Source organism: Camellia sinensis, chromosome 12 (assembly GCF_055761805.1).
Source record: "Camellia sinensis isolate YWXY chromosome 12, ASM5576180v1, whole genome shotgun sequence".
In the NCBI taxonomy this organism is placed as follows: Eukaryota; Viridiplantae; Streptophyta; class Magnoliopsida; order Ericales; family Theaceae; genus Camellia; species Camellia sinensis.
In genome coordinates, this window is record NC_138972.1 from 136,716,710 (window position 1) to 136,743,014 (window position 26,305).

The 26,305-nt window shown below is 37.3% G+C and overlaps 1 protein-coding gene and 1 long non-coding RNA gene across 5 annotated transcripts; both read right to left on the reverse strand.

The window, feature by feature from the left end:
• LOC114323328 (K(+) efflux antiporter 3, chloroplastic) lies at positions 1-25,341 on the reverse strand. 4 transcript variants are annotated; one of them, XR_014347276.1, is made up of 19 exons: positions 24,993-25,341; positions 23,471-23,857; positions 22,922-23,023; positions 22,173-22,253; positions 20,260-20,361; positions 18,544-18,621; positions 17,761-17,829; positions 17,533-17,583; positions 16,237-16,353; positions 15,872-15,973; positions 15,636-15,770; positions 14,783-14,964; positions 14,569-14,701; positions 10,355-10,426; positions 10,175-10,276; positions 2,296-2,457; positions 1,815-1,921; positions 1,557-1,718; positions 1-568 (listed from the first exon to the last, which is right to left on the reverse strand). XR_014347276.1 is itself a non-coding variant. In XM_082899984.1 (19 exons), the coding sequence occupies exons 1-19, from the start codon at positions 25,044-25,046 to the stop codon at positions 275-277; spliced, it is 2,472 nt and encodes an 823-aa protein (XP_082756110.1). In that variant the 5' UTR covers positions 25,047-25,341; the 3' UTR covers positions 1-274. The 4 variants fall into 4 exon arrangements, 3 of the variants coding, with proteins under 3 accessions (XP_082756110.1, XP_082756109.1, XP_082756111.1); XM_082899984.1 differs by having other exon boundaries at positions 1,815-1,904; positions 16,237-16,350; XM_082899983.1 differs by having other exon boundaries at positions 1,815-1,904.
• LOC145804808 (uncharacterized) lies at positions 11,547-14,537 on the reverse strand. The gene is made up of 2 exons (XR_014347277.1): positions 14,295-14,537; positions 11,547-14,241 (listed from the first exon to the last, which is right to left on the reverse strand). It is a non-coding gene; the product is annotated as an uncharacterized LOC145804808 (long non-coding RNA).
• Positions 25,342-26,305: the final 964 nt, after the last annotated feature.

A 26,305-nucleotide genomic window follows, 5' to 3' on the forward strand; every position in this document is an offset into this window, starting at 1 on the left:
AAAAAGAAAAATAACACATTTGATTGAATAATTACTGTCATCAAATTCAATTATATACACTTGTGTTTCTTTAAACATAAAATAACAAAACTTGAACCTAGTATGAAAGTAAACCTAATCCTCTGCCATACTGTCTCAGGCTCTCAGCAACAAAACTGACAATGTTCAAAAGACAAGAGGGCTATGGTTCAAACTTAAAAGCACTAGGCTTTAGATCAACACTACCAAAACCTAAGCCTATCAAAATAAATAATAAAAGCATAAATGATCCTATTCAAGGTCCCTCACTGGTTGTTACACAAGGTGTTGATGGATCTACCTTGATTTTCTCTCCCTCCTCTGCGTCTTCACTGCTGATTGAAAAACTGTTCTCCGAATACAATTCACAGTATACAACGCCTTTGCCATCCACATCCTCGGATTGATGGAGCTCACCACCATCCTCTGGTTGATCTACTTTCCCCTGCGTCCTCATGACGTGATTTATCTGTGTCTGGTTCACCCTAAATGATTTGTCTTCAGCTGATTGTGGGGGTATTCTGGTCCCAACCAAGTCTGCAACTCTTACCTTACCCAGCAAAATCACTATTTCATTAAGTAAACGGTTGATTTCTTTAGGTGGCATGTTAAGAAAGCAAAACATGTCACATAAACTACAGCAATACCAAAATTAAATTTCACTGTTACATGTGGGGTACATATGCTTAAATGTCAGATTGGTGAAAAAAAAAATTATGACAAATTCAATATTCCATGTACATTTGGGAATTAATAACAACCTCCACAATACATTGCAGAAATTCATGTATACAATGCAAAAATTTTGGAGACTTTCACAGTATGTATGATATAAAGAACAGGAAACAAGTAAAGAACTTAATATAAATATTCCAAGGGTGCGACCCTTGAAAAATTAGAAGGGACAGCACATGCTTGATGCCATAAAAAAGCCGTACATGATAGGTAACCAAAGAAGCGCAACCACTTCTGTGGAGAAGCGTGTTGTGGAGGACACCCATGTTGGACACCAACACTATGCAAACAGTCCTAAAAGTGTTTCCAACACTTTTCTTAATGTGTCTTAATTAAAATTTTAAATTCATAATATTGGACACTTTGCGGACACTCCGACATCCAAACACCCCACGCGCTAAATCTCTTCACAGTAACAATGTTCTGCATTCTTCAGAAAGCGACTTGTGCACTCTAAATATGTTTTGAAACAATTAAAAGATGAATACATGTATTTCAATGTTCTATAATTATTTTGTGTTCTTTAGAATACACTTGTTGTGTGAATGATATATTGATACTTGAGTTATAGAATATATGGCTTTTTATTTTTAAATAGTGTCATATTATTTTTTCATTACCTTTGAATAAAATATTCATATGTTTGACATGTAAATTTATAAAAATATAATCTTTTAACAAGTCCCCGGCGGATCATGTATTGTAATAAAATCACTATGTCACCATATCTGTGCCAGTGCAACTTAGCTAGTAACTATAAACACACACAAAAGACATGTATATATGCATGCATTTATTAGTACCTGGAATGGATTCATAACTTCAATTTCTTGATCACCAGTTTTGTTGAGTTCTTCTTGAGCTTGTATCTCCATGGAGCCTTGAACAAGCTCACGAAGAAAGGTCACATCATCAGACATGACACCAAACCCTTTTAAAAGCTTAGAGCCAAGCTGTAAACTTGTCTGCAGAAATCAAATGGATACAGTCAGATTGCCGAGGCAACAATAAAGCAAAATTTTCTAATTGTGAGATCTAACAAGGAAATTAATTTATGATACCTCTGCATCTTCAAGAATAGCATCTGTTGCACCTGCTTTCTTCAGATCTAAGAGATGTGAAAGGTCTTGAGCTCTGGCATATATAGGGATCTGCCAAGTACAATTGACTGGGAGATGAATAAATCAAAATTAACTTGACTAACACTTAACAAAAAGACCAAAGGCCTATTACAAAAAGCATCAATGTGTAAATGATAAAACATTAAACAGCCTCCTTGATCCTTAACTAATGATCCGCATCAATGCATTTGACCACATCAGTATGGCCCACAAGTTTTCACCAGTTAAAACAGGTTGGAGGTAGAAAAAGGGATGGTAAATGTTTTCAATTAAAATTATTTGTCACAAATGTTCATTATGTGACCTCAACATCGGGATATGATACTTCCGTCACATTATTTATCATTTATTATTATTCTTTTTTCTTTTCTTTTCTTTTTTTTTTTTTGGGGGGGGGGGGGGGGGTTTAAGGGAAGGATACCGCAGGGAAAGCTAGCCGAAGCCTTTGAACAGCCTCAATTGTCTTCTTCCTCCCTGTGTACATGACCATGACAGCTTTCGGAGAAGAAATACCAGCAGATTGAAGAACTGCAGGCCGTGATGCATCACCATAGAGGACTGGAAACCCAAGTGTCCTAGATGACTGTTACAATTATAGCAAAAAACTTTAATACCATCATGTAGATAATCTTTTTCAGGTATAGAAAACAGAAGGAATTGTGATGCAATTAGAACATTGATTCTACAATGACTGTCCAAAGTAAACAGCCATTCAAAAAAGAAGAAGAAGAAGAAGTTCGTAATAACTGTCCTTTCTAATCATGCTGAGCAGCTACAAAACTACGACAGGAAGATAAAGTGACCAAAAAGAACATTAGAAAAAAAAAACATTGGGAGTTTTACACTTATTTTTGGTCACTGATTCCTATTTCCCACCATAAAGTAACACTTCACACAAAGAACATTTCATGGTCCATGCAAACGGTTATTTAACCTCGCTTTGACCACGCGTTATTCTTGGTGGTTGATAAATACTGTGGCAATCAAAATGCAACTCCATAAGCATTTATTATCAAACATTAGTACAAGTCTGCTACATATAATAGAGAAAACTGTGTTACGTGGACTTGGGTACAGGTGTTGGATGTCGATATATGTCTAAGTGGATTTATTCTCATGCTCATTGACACTAGGACAAGGCTCGATATCATATTCTTTCAATACTTCTATCATTTATTTATGGTAAAATAACTTAACAAACTAACTTAGAGCTATTTAAGCCTAGAATAGGTATCTTATGCATAGTTTCATAGTAAAGTCTGTAGGGTGCATGCCCAACCAGACATGACTGACTGATATTCCATACCCTGACCAAGTGTCCAACACCGATACTTCACAATTTCTAAATGAGTCCATGTAACCAGGGCCGGCCCTGGGCATAGGCCCACCAGGCCATGGCTTAGGGCCCCTCAAAATAGACCCAAAAAAGGGGCCCCCTCCTATTATAGTTTAGTGTAATATATTAGGTATGTTTTAAATCCAAAAAAAATTAAAGAAGGCCCAAACTAACTTAAAATAAATTGACCCATTAAAAAATTAAAAGGGCCCATTCAAAATTAAAATGGCCCATTCTCTCTCCCTATCTAATTCCTAACTTTAACTCTAAATTCAATTTTCCCAAAAATTTGAGAGAAGCAGCACAACAGAGTACTAACGAATTTCTCAAGAATTCAGAGAAGCAACACAGCACAGGTAGGTCCTATTCAATTAATTAAATATTTGTCTTGTCTTTTGCTCAATTGCTATTATAATATTGGTATTTATACAAATCTGCATCATCAAGAAGAATTAATCTTTTGCTACATGTGCTATTATAACATTAGAAGTTTAATAGTTTACATCACATAATTTAAAAGTTTTGTATTTTGTTAAGTGGTGGTGGTGCTCTTGTATTTGTTTTAATCTAAAAAAGTATTTCGATCTCAGCCTATGAAGCACGGACACGCGACACGACACGACACAGACATGCAAATACGTAAATTTTCAAAAAATTGGGGACACGACACGCTGAGGACACGTTTAATATATATAATTAATTTTATTTATTATATATCATAAAATTATTAAAAAAAATTATATTTTTTATTTAATGTTATTTTAATAAAAAATAATTAATTTTATTTATTAGATGTCATAATTAATTTTATTTATTTTATTATATGTTCAATACATATTATTCAAATGAACAAAACTAATCAATTTTTTTTTTTAATATAAAATGGAATTAGAAAAAAGAAAAAAAGAAGAGAGATGTTACACTGACCATTTATAAAAGAATATAAAAGAAAAAAATACAAGAAAAGATAAAATGTGACACCCGAATGTTTTAAATTTAACATTACGATAAAATAAATAAATAATAAATAATAATAATGATAATAATAATAATAATAATAATAATAATAATAATAATAATAATAATAATTAAATGCATAATTTAGGAAATTGGGAATTTTATGGTTAAAGAAATACGTCGTGAAACACTACACATTAAATATTTTAGTAAGTGGTAAGTGGTGATTTATAGTTGAGTAGTGAGGTTTTAGACGTGAACCTAACTTATAGTCATATATAATTTTAGGAGTCATCTTGAATTACCAAAGAAAGTAATAACTTTTAAATTAAAAATAAATGGTCAAAACATGTCTAAGTTCCAAGAAGCTGGATTAGTCAATGGTCATAGAATTCAAACAAGTTAATAAATAAAATGGATAACGGTGGACTCAGTTTTACACGCGTCAAATTTTGGAAATTTTTGAGACTTACTACCCACGTTTCACCTTCCTATAAAAAGGAAAGAGTGGCGAGTTAAGGTGTAGAAATTTAATATATAAAGAGAAATAGAGAGAATTAATTATGTATAGAGAAATAGAGAGAATTGTATTATTGATTGATATATATTGATATCAATTACAATGATTCATGATTCCTATATATAGAAGAGGGTGAGTGTGTAGTAGGTAAGGAGTAGGTGAAGTGGAGGTGGTAGTGGTGTAGTGGGTTAGGTTTAGTGGAGTAGGTGAGGTGGTAGTGGTGTAGTGGGTTAGGTTTAGTGGAGTAGGTTTAAGTGGGTGAAGTAGGTGGAGAGTAGGTGGATTTTAACAGCCCCCCGCAAACTCAAGGGGGATAGGAACTAACCAACTTGAGTTTGGAGAGAGTAACAAAACAAGAAAATACATAAAAAATAAAAGAGGATAAGAGACACTGTATGGTCGTGTCAGACCATTGGTGAAGACACTGGATGGTGGTGTGAGACCGATGTAGAAGACAGTTTATGGGGTCATGTCGGACCGTTGTAGCAGACACTGTGTGGTCGTGTCAGACTGATGTAGAAGACAGTTTATGGGGTCATGTCGGACCGATGTAGAAGACAGTTTACGGGGTCATGTCGGACCGTTGTAACAGACACTGTTGTGACAGTTGTTGTGACAGTTTACGGAGTCTTGCTGGACCCTTGTAGAAACTAACCGGAATCAATGTCGGGACAGTTTACAGAGTCTTGTCGGACCCTTTGAAGGAGCGAACCGGAATCAATGTCGGGACAGTTTACTGAGTCTTGTCGGACCCTTGAAGGAGCTAACCGGAATCAATGTCGGGACAGTTTACAGAGTCTTGTCGGACCCCTAAAAAGTCGCACCCTCAAAAGGTGTGCCCAATCTTTCAAAAGGCGTGCCATCAAAAGGCGTGCCCAATCCATAAAAAGACGTGCCATCAAAAGGCGTGCCAAGTTGTCGGCGAGCGCCGAGCGGCTCATGATGCGCGTGTCTACCTCTTCGTCAAGGTCTTTATAAATCGAAGCGGAGGCTGAGGCTGAGGCAGAAAACCCGCTAAAAAACTCTGAAAAAAACTCTTCGTGTTGCTGAGAGAGATAGTTCCTTTTGCTGAGAGAGTGTCTCTAAGAGCTGCAAATCTTGAAACACTCTGTAATACTCGGTTGCCCAGAAAATGGCCTCTTCGTCCCGTAGTCTGCTCACTCTCTTTCCAGACCTCAATGAGTCAACAAGAGAGAGAACTGGTGCGGTGGCCAGTGAAACTCAACCAAACACCTCTGTGTTTGCTCCGTTGAACTTTCCGATGCGGTCGGTGGAGCAAAAAATGGCGGTGCAAACTGATATTGAGGCCAATCAGTATACTCTGAAGTCATGTGTGGAAACCATGACTGCGGTCACAAACTTGTCGCACCAGCTGCAGAGCAGGACAAATGAGGTGCAACAGTTAAACTCCCAGCTGGCTCTGCTCCAACGCATGTATAAGGATGCGCGAGCAGAGATAAGTGTGCTAAAGACAGAAAACAAAGAGCTGAAGCGGAAGGCCACCGTGATGTTCCGATTTGGAGGGCCGCCATATGCTGCAGTGGAGGAGCAGGGAGTAGTGATCATGCCCAGTGGAGTGGGAAACACGGAGGCAACACCGGCAAGGGCCGCCCAGGATGGAGGCAAAAAGAAGAGACCGGCGGCAGAGTAGTGGAAGTGAGGTCGGTGGGTGGCCATCTGCAGAAAAGAAAACAAAACTGTTGTGGTTGTGGGGTTGGATTTGCGGTTTTTTTGTTTTTTTGTTTTATGTTTTTTTTTTTTTTTTTGTTCTTGTTCTTGTTTTTGTTTGTTTTTTTTTTTTGTTTTGTGTGGAGAACTGTGATCAGGGTGGATCCTTAATATAAATAAAACAAAGTTGTTGTGCAAATCTGTATTTTTTTTTTTTTTTTTTTTTTGTGTGTGTGTGTTTGGAAAATAATAATAATAAAAATAAAGAAAATGAAGTGTGGGAAGCCAGTGGAAGGAATAAAACGAGTTGGTGTGTTTTGTTTGTGTTTTTTTTTTTTTTTTTTTTTTTTGGTGCAAAGAATAATAAGAAGAATAAAAATAAGAATAATAAAAAAAATGTATGAATGGGGGAATAAAGTAAGGCAAATGAGGGAGATGATTAAAGTGGTTCTGGGGGAGAGAAAAAGGAACCAGAGAGAGAGGGAGTGGGGTGAGTAAAAAAATTTTGCATCAGAAAGTGCATGTGTGTCTGTAAATGGCGTGGGTGTGTGGCAGTCTTCGTCTTTTTTTTTTTTTTGTACTCCAACAGTAAACACTCAATCTGGTCGAAGAACCCACTTTGCAAATTCCATCAGCAATGAGGCAGCAACATCTTGCATCATTGTGTGCAAGTGAAAGTCCTGGGGTTGCCGATCAGCAGGAGGAAACAGAACGAAAGTACCCCCTTGTCTGCTAGGATCCTCTAGCGGAGAATCACCGGGACAGAAAACGAAACAGCGCTGGACGAGCGAAGAAGAGTAGCTCTGACACGCATTAGAGAACTGTTCGATGACAGATGCGAGATCGGGAGATGAAGGACAAAGACAAATACCGAGAACAGCGAAGAGCTTCCGATGGGACTGGAAGTCCTTCCAGGGACTCGCCGCCGATCCACCGACCATGAACAGGAACCGAAAGCTCAAGGAGAGAAGACGTGGTCGGTCTGACCGTAGCGGAGAACAGTGAGGTCGCCGCCGGGATGGCGCATGTTAGCAGCCACAGCAAGACGAATCTCCAAAATGATGAGAGTGAGAGACCATGCCTGAGGGAGGGGCTAGGACAGTGACTGAGATAAAGGAAGCTAGGGTATGTGTAGAGGACCGGCGGGCGGCCAAGGCGAGGCTGCAACCCGCCGGTGAAGCAGAATGACCAGGTTTTTAACCTTGCTCTGATACCATGTAGAAATTTAATGTATAAAGAGAAATAGAGAGAATTAATTATGTATAGAGAAATAGAGAGAATTGTATTATTGATTGATATATATTGATATCAATTACAATGATTCATGATTCCTATATATAGAAGAGGATGAGTGTGTAGTAGGTAAGGAGTAGGTGAAGTGGAGGTGGTAGTGGTGTAGTGGGTTAGGTTTAGTGGAGTAGGTGAGGTGGTAGTGGTGTAGTGGGTTAGGTTTAGTGGAGTAGGTTTAAGTGGGTGAAGTAGGTGGAGAGTAGGTGGATTTTAACATAAGGCATCGGAAAGAAAAAGGTATAAGAGAGGACGCACGGGTGAGCATCTTGAGTGTTGGTGGAAAGAAAGGATAAAGGAATTAATTTAAGGTGAGTTATATTATATCTTGAGTTACCAAAAAGTATTTTACTTTTGTTTTGACTTACCAAAATCTGTTTCAGATAATTTATGTTTTATTAATATATTAATAAAAGTTATGTTTTATAAAAGTTTCAGCTACGTGGTTTTATTTCTAACCCTATTTACTTAAAAGTGAAACTCATGGATATATTTGTTTTACTTTTAAAGAATATTTGGCTATGACCTTATATGAAAATATGTTTTGTGAGTACCACCACGGGAGTCCCATGCCTTGGGGGACTTGAATAACCATTGGCTAGTGTTTGACCACTTTGTGGTCCAGTGTTTGTCATGGATCCATTGACCAGTGTAGTGATTGTCACTTAGTGATGTACCGTGGTTATAGTGATTATTTCAGTTTCTGGCACTTAATTAATTTGTGTATTCAACTCAACTCAATTTATAATGTTTTAGCTTAAATAATATCCATGGCCATTTTGTGCCCCTCATAGTATAATATTTCTTCACTCTGCTATGTGCTTATAGCTGTTATCGCTTTCAGGTGACGAGATTTAGCGGGATCAAGATGAAAAATGAATCGCTATGTTATTTTGTTTTCTATCTTCTATTATTAGACTTTTGTAATATAATGAAGTTCAAGTAAACTATGTTTTATTTCTTTTAAATAAACAGTTGGTACTCAGTTATTTATTTTAATTTATCTAATTTATCCGCTTGCACTGTGACCACAGAATTATCCGAATTGTTTTATTTTTTTTACCTTGTTACGACGCGGAGCCTTTGGGTACCAGGTTTGGGTCGTGACATAAAATAAAATAAAATCAGAGTATAAAAGAAAAAAGAAAAGAAAAGAAAAAATAAAATCAGAGTATAAAAGAAAAAAGAAAAGAAAAAATAAAATAAAATCAAAACATAAAAGAAAAGAAAAAATAAATAAAATCAAACAGAGGCTGAGAGAGAGAGAGAGAGAGACAGCGACTGTGGGAAAGAGATTAGATCAAACAGAGAGGCTAAGAGAGAGAGAGAGAGCGACTTGAGGGAAAGAAGAAGAAGAATGAAGATCGAAGAAGAAGAAGAAGAAGAAGAGCAGCGATGACTGACGAGACACGAGTGACGACCGACGAGTAGCAACAACTGACGAGGAGCGACGACCGATAACGACGAACGACTAACGACGAACGAAACAAATCGACCAGGTCCCCTCTTTCTCACCCTTTCTCTTCTGTTTCTGTTCTAATCGAATTAGAATAGGGCAGATGTTGATCTGTTTTTACTTATTTACAAATCGACCCCAAAAAAATTATGTAAATTATGAAATTACCCCGAACGTGTCCCGAAAGTGTCTATAACGTGTCTGGAACGTGTCCGGATGTAAAAAAATTAAAAAAAAAAGGGGACACTCTCTGCTGCGTGTCGAACACGTGTCAACCGCGTGTCCGACACGTGTCCGTGTCCGACACTGGTACGGAGCCTTCGGAGAGGTGTCCGTGCTTCATAGATCTCAGCTCATCAGGACTCTTAAAAGAAACTATCCGTCTGGATTTGCAAAAAAGAAAAACAAGCAAATGGTCGAAAAATTAGTCGAGTGTCAAAGATGAGCTATTGATAAGTTCTTGTGATTTGGACACAAATTTTTTGTCCTTTACCTTCAAAAAAAAAAAAATCGTTCAATGAAAAAAATATATATGTGAAGGGCCCCAAATGATCTAGTGATATTTATTAGTTGATTATCAGCTTTGGGCCCCAAAAATCTCAGGGCCGGGCCTGCATGTAACATACATAATGAACAAAAATAATGTAGCACATAAAATTGGCAATACATAAATATTCACTTGCATATGCAAATATCAAATTAATTTCATCTCTGAAAAATATTTCCACAAGGGCACTTCGCAGTGTAAAAGATATCATGCACTCATGCACGGTCATAATCAGAAAGGGACAAATCTCCTACAGAATAAAATTGTGGTTCCACAATAACCATAATTGCAATGTCCCATATGCAAAATTTTGAGTGCATGCATATGATGAACCCAAATCGTAACATGAAAAGAACATTTCCACAATTCATCTAACCCCTCCTAAAAATAGACGCCATTATAATGTAGTCCATTCCCAATTCATACTCCTGATCTTTCTTATTTTCAAAAACCAAAAATGAAATTTCCAGATGTGTGCATCCTACATCAAGAATTCTTAGGAGAGCAAGATGAATGAAAATCAACTGACCTTCACCACAGAAGGATCGATGTCAAAAGCCACGTACGGCCATCCCACAGCATCACCATCCATTCCAGAAGCCAGTGGTGCTGACAGGAAATTGGCAAGGACCTGTATGACAGACAAACACACTGATAGGAAACTTCATATGCAGGAAATTGGCAGTTCTTTATATAAGAATTGCTCTACCTGACCCATTTGCCCAAATCCAAGGATAACTACTGGTTCGCTAGCATCAAAGTTCACTGTGTCAGCAATTTTCTGTGACAATATCAATTTCCAATTTAAGCAAACTTAAAGCAGTTAAAGAGTCAAGCTTAATAGATATCTATTCAAAATATATGCAGTTTAACTGAAGCATGCTCAACTAACTCGTCAGTTTCTGATTTAATAATCTTACTCATCTTTTTGGTCAACTATCTATTTCCACACATTCCATGTGTTGCTTTACTAAAAGTCAACATAAAAGTGCAGCCTTTTTTTAATAATTAATTTAATGAAGTTCCTGGCATTCCTGGGATTTGAATCTTCCACTATTAACTTAATTCAACCACTAACTCATGTCGAGAAGCCTTGGATGTTAAAAACTTGATGAAATTTATCCAAACACATTAGTGGGTGACCATGGTTATCCATTTCTCTCATTTGCTTATTAAGAATTGAGACTGACAATCTGTTAAAACCTATCACCTACTTCATCCACTAAACCTAACCCACTACACCACTACCACCTCACCTATCACCTACTTCATCCACTAAACCTAACCCACTACACCACTACCACCTCACCTACTCCACTAAACCTAACCCACTACACCACTACCACCTCCACTTCACCTACTCCTTACCTACTACATACTCACCCTCTTCTATATATAGGAATCATGAATCATTGTAATATATATTAATAAATCAATCAATAATACATCAATATATACATAATTGATTCTCTCTCTCTTTCTCTATACATTGATCTCTACATGGTATCAGAACAGGTTTAGAACCTAATATTTTCGCTTCACCGGCGGGCGGCAACCTCACCTTAGCCGCCCGCCGGACCTCATCCCATTCCGCTGTCCTCTCTATCAATACATATAGCTTCCAGTTCGCCGCCACCAGAGGCGACTTCTCTACATACAAAGATCAATCACTCTCGTGGGGTAACAAAGATATACATACATGGGTCTTTCTCTCTCTCTCCAAGATGGGAAGTAGAGGGCAGTTCATGGAAGTTTGGAGACCAAAACTAAAGCAGGCATCACTACTCTGGCTCCATGGTTTCACAGAAGCTCTCTCTCTCCACATCCATTGTACATATTCAGCTTTATTATAAGCAGCATGTAGTACAATGACATTGCTAAGTATGGTTTTCTTGCGAATGCAAAATCTGGAAATACTGTTACTGAGCTATCGAGCTCGCCGAAAGCAACTCAGACGGATAAACCTACTGACCTTGGGGGAGTCATGATTGGAATAGCTGAACAGGTCTATTCAGTCCTCCTCTTGAATGTATTCTTCCTAGAGTTTTTTGTTACAGGATACATACCTTATATTGGGAAGATGCTGAATTTCTTACTTCTTTCCTGGATGTATGCTTACTACTGCTTTGAGTACAAATGGAACTTCTCTGGACTGAGTTTGGACAAAAGACTTGATTTCTTTGAATCCAACTGGGCATTCTTTGCTGGTTTTGGAAATCCATGTATTCTGGCTATTTTCTTTTTCTCTCCTCTTGTGAGCTATGGGGTCATGGCTATACTCCATATGCAGCAACAAGATGCCCACGTCGCCGTCTCCTTCGAGATCCCCGATTACACCGCCGACGTCGTCGCCACCGGCGCCCTCCGCCTCCTCGAAGCCGTTCGCTCCCACATCTCCGCCACCGGCCGATCCCACATCAAATCCTATCAAGCCGGATCCTCCGAAATGTTCGGATCTACTCTTCCTCCATCGAAAGGAGTTGTTCCTCTTCACGATCTCCCATATCAGAGGCCCTGGAACAGTCGCCATTTCCACACCTCCAAACACAAGGAGCAACTTGGCTTTCAATGGCTTCTTCTGGGAGAGGCCCTGGAACAGTCGCCATTTCAATGGCTTCAACCTCGATTAAAAATGCTCATCAACACCCGCGTGGAATTTGTGAAACAAAGACAACAGGGGAACCTTTGATCTGAGCAAACCAGACACACAGAGACATCTCTCTCTCTCTCGTTTTTTTTCAAACCCCTTTTACTTTCCTTCTTTTATTTCTTTATTTTTTCTTTTCATCCATTTTACACCACCACACACTACCAGCGCACATGTTTTCCATTACTATATTATTATTATTATTATTATTAAAAAAAAAAAAAAAAAAAAAAAAACAAACAAACAAACAAACCCATTGCAGGTTTTTTCAAAACCGTGGGCCACGAAACCTTTTTTCATTATTATTTCTTTGCAAAAACAAAACAAAAAAAAAAAAAAACAAAAACAAAACAACAAAAAAAAAAGGAAGAAGACGGACTGCACACCAAACACCTTTTATTCATGTCGGGGCTCACCCCGATCACCATTTTACACAAAAAAAAAAAACAAAACAAAAAAAAACAAAAAAAAAAAAAAACAAAACAACACAAAACAACTACACCCACAGTGGGATTTTTTCTTCTCTACTCTGCAGCTGGTCTCTTCTTTTTGCCTCCGTCCTGGGCGGCCCTTGACGGTGCTGCCTCTGTGCTTCCCACGCCGCCGAGCACGTTCACTCCCCCATACTCCTCCACTGCAGCATATGGCGGCCCTCCAAATCGGAACATAACGGTGGCCTTCCGCTTCAGCTCCTTATTTTCCGTCTTTAGCACACTTATCTCTGCTCGCGCATCCTTATACATGCGTTGGAGTAGAGCCAGCTGGGAGTTTAACTGTTGCACCTCATTTGTTCTGCTCTGCAACCGGTGCGACAAGTTTGTGACCGCCGTCATGGACTCCACACATGCCTTCAAAGTATACTGATTCGCCTCCACATCCGTTTGCATTGCCATTCTTTGCTCCACAGACCGCATAGGAAAGTTCAACGGAGCAAACTCCGGGGCGCTTGGTTGAGGTTCCAGTGCCACCGCACCAGTTATCTCTCTTGTTGACTCGTTAAGGTCGGGAAAGAGAGTGAGCAGACCACGGGACGAAGAGGCCATATTCTGGGTAGCTGAACGGGAAGACGAGGCCATTTTCTGGGCAACAGAGTATTACAGACTATCTCTCGCAACAGAGTGTTACAGACTCTCTCTCTCAGCACAACGAAGAGTTTTTCAGAGAAATTCGCAGGTTTTTTGTTTCTGCCTCAGCCTCAGCCTCCGTCTTGGTTAAATAGCCGAGGCAGCCACGCGTATCGCGCGCCACTTGACGCCAGACGACAAACGGGCGCGCCAGCCAAGGCACTCACGTGCCTCGCCATCATATCTGGCACGCCTTTTTATGGATTGGGCACGCCTTTTGATGGCACGCCTTTTGATCGATTGGGCACACCTTTTGAGGGTGCGACTTTTTATGGGTCCGACAAGACTCTGTAAACTGTCCCGACATTGATTCCGGTTAGCTCCTTTATGGGTCCGACAAGACTCTGTAAACTGTCCCGACATTGATTCCGGTTAGCTCCTTCATGGGTCCGACAAGACTCTGTAAACTGTCCCGACATTGATTCCGGTTAGCTCCTTTATGGGTCCGACAAGACTCTGTAAACTGTCCCGACATTGATTCTGGTTAGCTACTTCATGGGTCCAGCAAGACTCTGTAAACTGTCACAACAACTGTCACAACATTGTCTGCTACAACGGTCCGACATGACCCCATAAACTGTCTTCTACATCGGTTTGACACCGCCATCCAGTGTCCTCTACACCGTTATGACACCACCATACAGTGTCCTCTACAACGTTATGACACCACCATACAGTGTCTTCACCATCGGTCTGACACGACCATACAGTGTCTCCTATCCTCTTTTCTTTTATGTATTCGTCTATTTTCTTGTTTTGTTACTCTCTCCAAACTCAAGTTGGCTAGTTCCTATCCCCCTTGAGTTTGCGGGGGGCTGTTAAAACCTATCACCTACTTCATCCACTAAACCTAACCCACTACACCACTACCACCTCACCTATCACCTACTTCATCCACTAAACCTAACCCACTACACCACTACCACCTCACCTACTCCACTAAACCTAACCCACTACACCACTACCACCTCCACTTCACCTACTCCTTACCTACTACATACTCACCCTCTTCTATATATAGGAATCATGAATCATTGTAATATATATTAATAAATCAATCAATAATACATCAATATATACATAATTGATTCTCTCTCTCTTTCTCTATACATTGATCTCTACACAATCAATAGTACAAAGTTAGCAACTTACATCCCCTTCAAAATTTTCACCAATAAAATCAGAAGCCTTTCTCCCAACTTCATTAAGTAGGGGTGTCAGTGCCATCGACAGCACAACAACAATTATGAGCAGTTTGTTCAACTCAAGTGGTAGCACTCCAAGCCTACAAGGCATAAAATTCTATAAGAAAAAATAAAACTAGAATCATTAGGTAGAAACTGCAGTAATTTAAAATCGAACTTACCCATTTGCTAGAGAAAAAACTACAAATCCAAACTCCCCCCCTTGGGACAGAAGCAATCCTATTCTTACACTCTCTTGTATAGTTAGTCCAACTCGGGGACCAATTGCTGTTATAATTAATGTCTTGATAACGATTAAACCGCCCAAGAGTGAAAGCACATTTGGCCATTCTCGGAAAAGAAGCTGCAAAGGGGGCAGAAAAAGTACGAATGTCTCATAAAAGTTTCTCTACATCATAAATGCCTTATTTTCACAAATACAAGTTAATTGAAGAAAAAAAAAATTTGTATTTTTTATGATTCAAAGCATGTAAAGGACTGCTACATTTCATTGGTGATTGCCAACACCCTCCAAACACTTGCTTTTTCATCTCCGAAACCCCAAGCCTTCTTCCTAACTTTTGTCCTTTAATTGAAACCTAAACTGCCAAGTACTTACTGTCTAGATATCAAGCACATCTTTTTCTGCAAAGTCAGCAATCACTCAGTTCGAAAAGCAGGTCAATTCCAACATTTTCAATTCCTGAAACCTATATAACCTTCTTTTTTTTGTTTTCTGTTTTATAGATTATTAACCCTAAACCTGTAAGCTTTCCATAACCAAAACCCATTGCAAACTGAATAGCAGGGACCATTATTTTGTGAATCCTATTGCTGTCCTTTATACACCATACAAAATTAAATATGTTCTTCCAAGCAATTTTACTTGTCTTTCAGCTAAAATTTATATCAAGCGTCAAAAACCCTATGCAACTGCATTGTACCAATCTGCTTGCCTTACATGTAACCAAGGGATAAATATGAACAGTACACCATAATTGAAGGGCAAAGTACGAGATTAAGGAATGGAACTACCTGCGTGTCAATAGAAGTACCAGTAGTAACAAAAAATAACCCAAGAAACAAGCCTCTAAATGGCCTTATATCGGCTTCAATCTGTGTTCGGAAATTTGTTTCTGCTAGTAATGCCCCAGCCAAAAATGCTCCAAGCTGAACAGTGAACCCAAAATTCAATAATTACATAAACTGAACTGATAAACTTGAACATCATCAATATTAACCATACTCCATTTGAGAAAGATTTATCAAACCGTGTCACTGAAACCCAACTTCTGGGTTAGAAGTGAAGTCCCAGCAACTGTCAGTAGGCATAAAGCAACAAAAGCTTCTGAGCTCCTTGCTTCTGCAACAACCTGGGATTCCATATATTTGATTTAGGGTTGGTTTGGCATAAACTAAATAATACAAAAAGTCAAAAGTCATTATCCTATTTAAGTCACATCATCTTATTTAAATCACATCACCTCTCTAACACATCACATCAAACCCAACCCAAACCCAACCCATATAAGCTAATAAGTCAAAAAGTGCACTTTTTTAGAACATCCCAAACCTATGCACCTCACTTAATAACACGAGTTTGGTGATTTTCTCATTTATATAACTTGATGCACACCTCAAAGATTCGCCTAAGAAGGTATTTTCCTCCGAGAGAAAGCAGGCCTAGTCCACCTAAAGCCTTCAAACTTTCTTGAGCAAGCATCGGCCAAATACTCTCCTCCCCCAAATTCTGCTGAGAATGACAAGCCAAAAAGAAAACAAAGAAAGGAACAATAAGAAAAACTTGATCTGTAAGACAAGAAGCACCGAGAAACTAAATTATTGTCACATTGATTTCAAAGTAGAGTTCAACTGACTTCATGACAGAAATCTAAACTTCGAATTTTTTGGTGATATAACCTCTCAGGTAATTAGAACTTTGAAGGAAAAGATTTGCGGTGAAACCAGTGGACCTGTATGGAAGAGAATCTATTTGAATTTAAGATTATTACATGATTGCAGAGTAACTGATTTAGTTGAATAAATTTGCACTTTCCTCACTACTAGGAAACCCGTTGCTTCTTGAACCTGACTGTCATAATTGAAATATCTTAAATCTCCAATGCTACTTATAAAAAATAAATAAATCAATTGTCAAATCTTTCTTAAGATTCTGATTCCAAAATAGTCTCTCTAGAACCACCATGCCTAGCCATTTTAAGGCCATCAAGAAACACCCAATAATTTAGTCAGAAGTTTAGTTCCCATACGCACATTACTTCAATGTCCTGAAAATCAACCAACTACACCATCATATTAATCCTTAATTAGCATATTAGTTCCTATAACCAGGTTACCGTAGACCATGAAAAACTGCCTAAAATGTAGCCTCCATATAGGTTTGCTGATCTTCCATATTTCTTATTAAACTTGACCTTAATCAAATGTAAAACATATGACTTTCCATCATGCATTAGAAAGTTTTCTTATAGATATTTTATAAAAGGGCTAAAGCATACTAAAAATGGAAAATTCTTCTGCTTTATGCAATATATCGCATACTTCCTTCTTTTCTTGTTTTAACAAAAAGCCATAATATTAATAAGAAAAAAGCAAAGAAGTACAAGAAGAGGACAAGGAATCCGCCCAAAAAGAAAAAAGAATATACAAGACTTCCTTGTCAACAAAAAAAAAAAGAAAGGATACTTTAGGAAGTTCTTTTGTCAATAGGAGTTCAGGGAAAATTTATTATCTTGTAATACTATCAGTAACATGAAAAAACAAAGAATAATCTGCCACTAACCACAGAAAGCAAAGCTCTAGCATCCCTAAATATAATCATGTGAGGAAAAATAAAATTTGACTCGTCTCTCCTAAAACAAACTAACTTTAGTTTGTCAAATATACTGAAACAAATCCCATTTTGACATACCTGGCTCTCCAGCACTGGAAGTATGACTAAGAGAGGAACAACCGCTATGTCCTGCAAATATCAAGCAGCAGGGATCCAAATTGGTTATTGACCTGATAATTTTGATGCACTTTGCATGACCCGCTCTAACCAATTCAGAGAGAAAAATGAAAAGGAAAAATAACAGCATCACCAATGACATTGAAAAGATTAAGACGATATTTTAAAGTAAACAAAACCAAATAGAACCTGTAGTAGAAGTATCCCCAATGTTGCTGAGCCAAATCTAGTTGGAAGCTCACCCTTTTCTGCAAGAAGCTACATGGAACACGAGGTAAGTATAAAATGGTTATATACAATATTTATAGCAATAAATTAGTTTACCACTTTTACATGAATGAAAAACAGGTAGCACTAAATTAGTTTACCACTTTTACATGAATGAAAAACAGACGCTACACGTAAATTTAAACACTGAAAGCAGAATTTATCTTTCCTTTCCACTTTAATTGGTAATAGGAAATCCCACTACACAAGTATCTAGTTACTGCTTGCCAATCAGCCAGATAGTCCTTGTCACTGCTCTGTCAGTCAATTCTGCAAACCCATGAGAACAGGAACATAGAGGGGACGCTTTACGTGGGTCTCGGGATTCACACGGATACCCGATTATCAAAAACTCAATATGTCCAGCTTAGGTCACGGTAATTAATGTCTTCCCTGGAAACTACAATGTGTTGTCACCGCTCCATTGGTCAATTCTGTGAACCCATGAAAATGGCAACTGCCTCAAGGGTACAACAGCATTATGGCAACATGAGCTAGCTAGTTATATTCTTTTGATCTGTTATCCCACCTTGACTATTAAGTGTAAGCTACGAATTATGCATTGACATTAGGATAAATTAGAAGTTTAATGATTGCAGATGCCATACTGAAAATTCACAAGGCCAATGCTGGCATACTGTAATGTAACAAACTAAAGTAATCTAAAAGGTCACCTTCAGATATCTAGTACAAAAAAAAAATTACCTGCAGAACAAAAGCTGACGAAGACAATGAGAGAGCAGCACCGATCACTATTGCCTCATCAACACTTCTGATGTTCACCTACAGTCCTTCCAAACCAGTAACTAGTGAAAGAGAATAATAAAACGGTGTTACAAAAAACACGAGCAAGATGGTGTTCATAGGGGTAACAGCAGGGTCAGAAACACCCACTAGCCATGTCATGGCTTCAGATATTCTCTCAGCAAACTTTGTTAATTCATGAAAGTTCACAAGACATACGGAGTTTTACAGATAAAAACATCAAATATGTTCATGAAATATCACAGCTCAAGCATGGGTCACAGCATGGTAAATACAATTTCTAACAGTTTGAGTCTCAACAAAAAAGTTTGAGGACAATTTGAAATGTAGATGAATATAAGGAAAAAACGATCCAGCACCATGTAACTCGCATACTAATGCTCAAACTATCAAAATTTAAAACATGAAACCGTTATTCAGTGAACAGGTCAATCATGCAAATTATATATTTCTTTTCACTTGTGGTTCTACATTTAAGATTTCACTTATTCCAGTGAGCATCAATTCTCCCAAAATCCAAACACAAGATAATTCTCTCTGTAATCCCAAACCTATTCCACGTTTGAACATTTAAAGATAGTATTTCGCAGTACATAATTTGAAAGGTAAAGAGAAGATCACTTCAATTGCTTCTGGGATTAGAAAAAATCAGGTGTGATTTTCTGTGCCCAATAGTGCAGTCATCTTCTTCAAGCAAAAGAAAACATGAATCCAAGTGTGATACTTGAGGTGGTACTGCTACCTCAAATGTAATCAATCTGAAACTTTTGGATATTATGAAACAAGGACACCAGCGAAGGGAGTTGTCTCATATAGACACAACATATTGGGTACTCTGACCTCCATAAAAATAAAATCCTAAGGAAACACATGGGTTCAAGTCCAAGTTCCAGAAAATGCAAGGCATTTACTACAAGGACAAAAAATAATAATAATAATAAAGGGGAAGGCAAAAAGGATGACTATCACCCAATAGGAATTCATCAAGGGACCTATGTTCTTTTTTACCTCCTGAAAAGGGACCTCATGGAGGAATACAAAAGAATTATAGGTTGGGTTACTGGAAAGGGGTCTTGTGATGGTTTTCGAATTTCAATCTATAAAATCAATGGAGTGCTTCTTCCCTGAGGTACCCCTAATCTCTTTTTCTTCTCAGGTTGCTGCTTTCTTCTCTGTTTCTCTTCTCAGTTTTTTCTTTCTTCTCTATTCTACATTAGCATCCTACTTGATCTCTTTCTATTACAGAGCATATAAACATGAAAAATTGAATCAATATTAACTTGTGGCATAAACTAGAAGGAATACCTATACTTATGGACAATGAACAAACAACATATGCTCCTTTGCAGCCTGTTGCTTCAGAAGCAAAACTAATCAAAATCTAAATTACCCACAACACACCATTCCCATCGAGAGAAGGCGCCAAATATGAGATAGCAGATTGTCAAAGCAATATCCAAATCAGAACTATGCTTCCAACTAAAAATATAATACTAGAGTTTCAACTAGTTGGCAAAGCCACAGCATGAGAACTGCCCAGCAATTGTTCCATTTCAATTGGGATTCAAAATTTCTAACCAAAACCATGGCATGACACAACAATGGTAGTGCACTTCAGGATTAGAATTACTGACATAAAGAAAAAATATTTCTCACCAAATCAGGCCTCGAGTTAAAAAGGAACTGCAATATTTTTGTTCCAATAGCTCCATTAGGGGGAAGCTCGAATGCTGTGAAAGCAAGAGTGGACAATACAACCTGCAACAAGACAGAAGGCAGAAAAGTTAACACAATAAATATAAAGACAGGCCTAGAATTAATATGGTCATAATTATTTATAATTATATATTGCAGAAGATCAACTAGAATAGTAATTGCTTTCTGGCAGAAGACCTAAATTTGCACCATTCTCGTATCTGATATCTCAAACATATTACACAATTTACAACGGTCAAATCTGGTGCATCACTAAGATTTATTGGTTTGTTCCATAGCCCAAGCCTTCCTACACTTAATCTATCATGCATATCTCAACAACTTAATAAAGCCTTATCCCAACTACTTGAGATTGACTGTCAATAATCATGCTTAAAACAAGGCACGTTTGGGACTTGGTTGATGAAAGATTCCGACGGCGGTTGGCAGGGTGAAAGTGGCAACATTTGTCAAAAGGCGGTATAGTCACGTTGATCAAAACCTATTTCATGTCCTTATTCACCACTCCTTTGGTTGCTAAGAGGCTGTAAATAATGCAAAGAGACTTTCTATGGGGTTGGATAGGAAAGGAGTTCAAACAACATTTGGCGGATGGCAAAAATATGCACAGCTCTTAGAGAAGGGAAATGGGGTTTTGAAGGATAGGGTTTTAAATCAAACCCTTCTAGGAAAATGGCTTTGGAGATATTCTCGCAAGTGAGATAGAGGTTGATAGGTCTTTGGAAGTGTGTTCAACTAGGTTGGAATGTTAAGATCACCAATTGTCCCAACAGTGTATATCAAAGTCTCCGACGTGGAATACCATTGGGGTCACACTAGGTTTGTTGTCAGTGAGAGGGTACATTTTTAGAGTCATCTTTGGTGTGGGGAAGAGAGGCTTGAAGAGACATCTCCACTTCTTTCTCATATTGTGGTTGATAAAGAGGCCTCTATGGGTGATATCAGAAAAAAGAAGGGTCTCAAGTTTGTTGGGATAATTACCATTTGTAGAGAGTTGAACAATTGGTAGGTGGGGGAGGTGGGGAGTTGGCAGATCTTCTTGGGTTTCTTTAAGCTATTCCTTACATAGGTGAGGGTGAGAATGCCTAGAGTTTTGGGATCTTTGAGGTGAAATCTTCTTATGAAGTATCGACATGACATAGAGATTCTTCATTTTTCTTGGAAAGGGATTTAGGTAAGGCACTGCCCAAGGTTTCCTTTTCTGTGTGGATGGCAGGTACATGATAAAAATCCTTACCACTGAATTTAATTAGGCGAAGGCAAATGATGTAAATTGGCATTGAATGTGTAAGAAAAATGGAGAATCAGTAAATGACTGACTCATTCATTGTTGGTAAGAGGCGTTTGGATTATTCTAGCCATGTTTGGACTATTGTGGGTGTTTCCCAGGAGCATATTGGACCTTATCCATTCTTAAAGGAAGGCTAGAATGGGGAGAGATGGAAAAGGGCTTGATCTTTGCCTTGGTTCCTGTGTTTGGAATGCATTATTTTGGGGGAGAAAAGAAGGACTTTTGATGGGAAGGAGAACCACCTTTTAAAATGAAAACTAAAATTTTGTCCTTTTAGTATAAGTGGGTCATATAGGTGGTTCTCAGGGGTTATTGTTTCATCCTTGGGGACCGATTTCCTGACTTTGTAGAGACTTTTGATTCAAGCGTTTATATACAAGAGTTGGGTGTTTTGTTTTGCTTTTATTATGGTCTACATAGGTGGCACCCCCTTCATGCATTATCTTTTATAAAATGTTACTTATCAAAAAATAAAATAGTCATGTGTGGGATAGCTTATATGTGATTTGCATGCCTACTCAACACCAATCAAGAATAAGAACTTATCACGTTAAATATTTACCTGAGTCAATCCCATGCCAAAGGCAAATTTAGCAAGAGCTTTCAAGCGTGCAAGTGAAAGCTCCAAACCCATCTCAAACAGCTGCAAAGGAATGTTAAATGAGTCAAAAAATAAGTATGATCCAGTTATTACCAACCAGACGGCACAGCAACTATCTAATTATAATTGCAAATAAGAAATAGCAACATAAAAAACTCTGTTTTTACAGAGAATCAGCCATCTAAACTTCTTGATGCTTTAACTTTTACCGGGATGGATGCTTAGATGCAAGGAAAGCACAACTATTGCACAGCCAATTACAAAATTGAGGAATTCTATGATTTTCCAGAACTCAAGATCGTAAAAGACTCGCATATAAGAATTATCACTCGGCATGCAATCACTAGTCCTCCAAAAGGATATCAATTATGCAATATATGGTGTATTTAGGATTAAGACTTGTAAATTCCAGTAGTACCTAGTCTGAGATGTTATGAAATTGCTATATGATGCTTATGAATGTAAGAAAGTGTTATAATGTGTATCTAGATTCAATGGATGATGCATACGTCTCAAAAGCAACCTTATACAAACCTAAAAATTAATTACAAAAAGGTTCAAAGTTACTCTTTCTAGAACTACAATAAGGAAACAAATAATAATGATGACAAACATATCTAGCAACACAACAACAAAAAAAATGGAATTTGCCAGCTATTTTGTGTTGGATTTTGGCACGGAGAGAGAGAGAGAGAGAGAGAGAGAGTTACCAAGAAAAGGATCCCCCATTCAGATAGAATTTTAACATCTGTAAGATTCCTGATCAGACCAAATTGATTGAGCACAACTCCCGCAAAGAAGAAACCAAGTATCTGAAAACATTAACCAAATCCTCATTTTTAGTTATCATTTGAAAGTAAGAACATATAGTTTAAAAAATAAATAAAACACACCAAGCAATCCTTTTTCTGCCATGCTGTATAAAAAGTTGAAGATTAATTGAGTATATAGGCAGAGATTAAATCAATCCAAATCCCAAACGTACTAAATACTAAATATATAGACATATTCTGTTTCAGTCATCAGTAAACTGTTTCTCTCTATAAAGAAGATGTTAGTAATCATAATTACAAAGTAAGCATTACTTATCAAAAAGAACAAAATCTCTCTCTCCTTGTGTGTGCATATTCTATCCTTTTCATGTCCTTGTGTGTCCTTGTGTGTGCACATTCTGTCCTTTTTATAAAATTATGCACCAAGTGCAACTCAGGCATACCAAAACAAGAGTCAAAAAATTCCAAGTACTAAAGTACACTTACAGGGCTAGTCTTGATGATCTTGAAGGCTGGAACAACCATAACAGTCACGGCTAATAATGTCAAAATATCCAATCCCAAATCATTGATGACATCAACAGCACCAGAAACATCAAGTGCTGTATATATCCGGAATCTTTCCCTCTGAGCCAGTCTATGATTGAAGAAGCAGAATCCTCTTTCACTAAAAATTGAGGGAGATAACAAAGGCCTGCCCTTGGATACATTTGCAGTAAAAGAAATGCAGTGACTTATTCTGTGATATATGGAGGACGATGGCACACGCATTTGTCGGTTATATGGCACAGAGAAAAAATGTCGAGACATATGTGAAAATGCATGAGAATTGGCCCTAATAGTAGTGCTTGTCTGATTGACAAAGTCATATCCCTGAAAGTAAACAATCATACAAGATAGGTTAACATCCTGACCATGATTTACCTCCAAGAATTGCACTTTCAATCAATGTTGAAACATTTATTATACTTTGAATCAATGTTTTCATATAACATGATCGTCGGCATAGTGAATCACAACATAATAGCAAAAAAAATATGTGACTGCTTCGTCGACTAACCTACAGACCTGACATCTCCAACGTTGAAACGTTTATTATACAGCAAGCATCTCCAACGTTTATTACACACAAGACATGTCACCCATGAACATGAAATGAGCAAAGAAAAAATTCAAAGCTTTGATCTGCATTCTGGAGGAACCACTTTGCTTTTTGAGAAAAAATATGATAAAACTTTTGCACACAAAAGCAAGACAATCACTTTAAAATGCTAACCACAGATTGCCTTCGTGAAGAGTTTTACTTTTATCTCAAAACCTATTTGAGATTATATGGGATTTGGTGCTGATGCTTCAAATACATTAAATACAAATACGGGTGGAACAACAAGGGTAGTCTTTTCCCAAACATAGGAAAAACAAATATCAATATCAGCCACCTCTGAACTTTGATTTCTGTTTGTGAACAAAATCTAAACACAATTTTTGGGGAAAGTCATGAAGATTTAAACTATGCAAAGTTATGCGAAAGCATGATGTAGTGAAGATCAACATAATCTTGGAAATCAAGCTAGTTCTTGTTTGACACCAAGAGAAAATTTCCACAAAACAAAAAAAAAACCACCCATCACTGAGTACACATTTATGAAATATAATTCTATGTATTACATTTTCATATAATGGTCCATCAAATAGTATTGAAGATTAAACACTGCAACATACTTTCAACAAGTTAATTAAAAATAAAATGAAAAATAAAAAGCCCAAATTAATCTAGTATGACTTTTGCAAACCAGCCAAATGAATGATATAATTAATGCCCCTCTTGAATCAAATTTCTGAATCATGGGTTATTTACTATAGACCCCAAAATATCACGGCCATACTTAAACTAACCCTAATTAGACTTCCCTTTTTTTTTTTTCTCTTTGGTTTTCTCATGAACCAAACAGAGGATAAGTTGTTCAAATATAAGCCTCCAAGAAATTGGGTAAAGAGAAGAGATTACCTTGGCACAGTGGCAACAAGAAACAGAGTCCCACATAGTGATGGTGGTGCTCATGAAGCAAGAAAGAATGGGTTGGGGAAGGAACTAGGCATTTGTATTGGTTGAAGTAAAGAATGTTGTTGGAGAGAATGAGATGTGTAGATGTAGATTCGGTTTTGGAATTTTGTATATATTTGAGTGTGTGTATGTGAAGGTGAGAGGAGAGGAGAGGAGGAGGAGTGGCCACACGTTAAGAGAGAGAATCTAGAGAGAGAGAAGGATAGGAATTTGCAGCCATGACCTTTGTCCGTACGGAAAAAACCGGCACTCTTCAGAGTTCAGGCGCGAGTGTAACGTCCAATTCACATATGTTCTTACTCTATTAATTCAGTATGGTTTTTTTTTTTTTTTTTTCTTTTAATCTGAATTAATTATCCAAACACAATTTATTTTTGAACTATTATTCATATTTAGGGTTAGTTTGGCATGTACTAAATAAGTTAAAAAGTCAAAAAGTCACTATCTTATTTAAGTCACATCATCTTATTTAAATCACATCACCTCTCTAACACATCACATCAAACCCAACCCAAACCCAACCCAACCCAAACCCACCAATAAATCAAAAAGTACATTTTTTTAGGACATCTCAAACCAACCCTTAAATTTATTATATAAATTGAGGACCCAAACACAGTTAAATTTTTATATAAATTATTATTCAAATACAATATAATGACACTTTTCTAAATAGTTGGGTACTTTAAAAGCATTTTAACCTTAAATTATAATTTTATATTTTTTTATTATTGAATATTTCATTTTTAATTTCAAATTTTGCGTATTTTGGAAAGATGTTTAAAAATTGACTTTTGACTTTTAATCAAATTTTTTAATTTTTTTAGAAAGTCATTTGAGAAGTTGATAAAAAATTATTTTTTATTTTTTTTCTCTTAATATTTATTTATACTGTCACGTCATAATCAAATGATCAAAATATCTCCATCCATTTTAAAAAATAACTATTTTTACCCATGTGGCACATTTAAACAACATTGAGGGTATAATTGTAATTTTACATTGTCGAATTCTAACCACTATTTTCGTTCGGTGGTTCGAAATCGAACAAAATAAAATAGTCCGGTATCACATTGTCGAACAAAAAATATAAGTCTGGTAACCAATTACTGAATAAAAGAAACATTTTCGATAACCCTAAACCAAATTTTTTAAATTTTTTCGACTTCTCATTACCTTGTATTTTCAGTTTCATTTTTTTATATTTTTATATTTTTTTGCCTGGAATGATTATACTTATACTTATTGAGTACTGC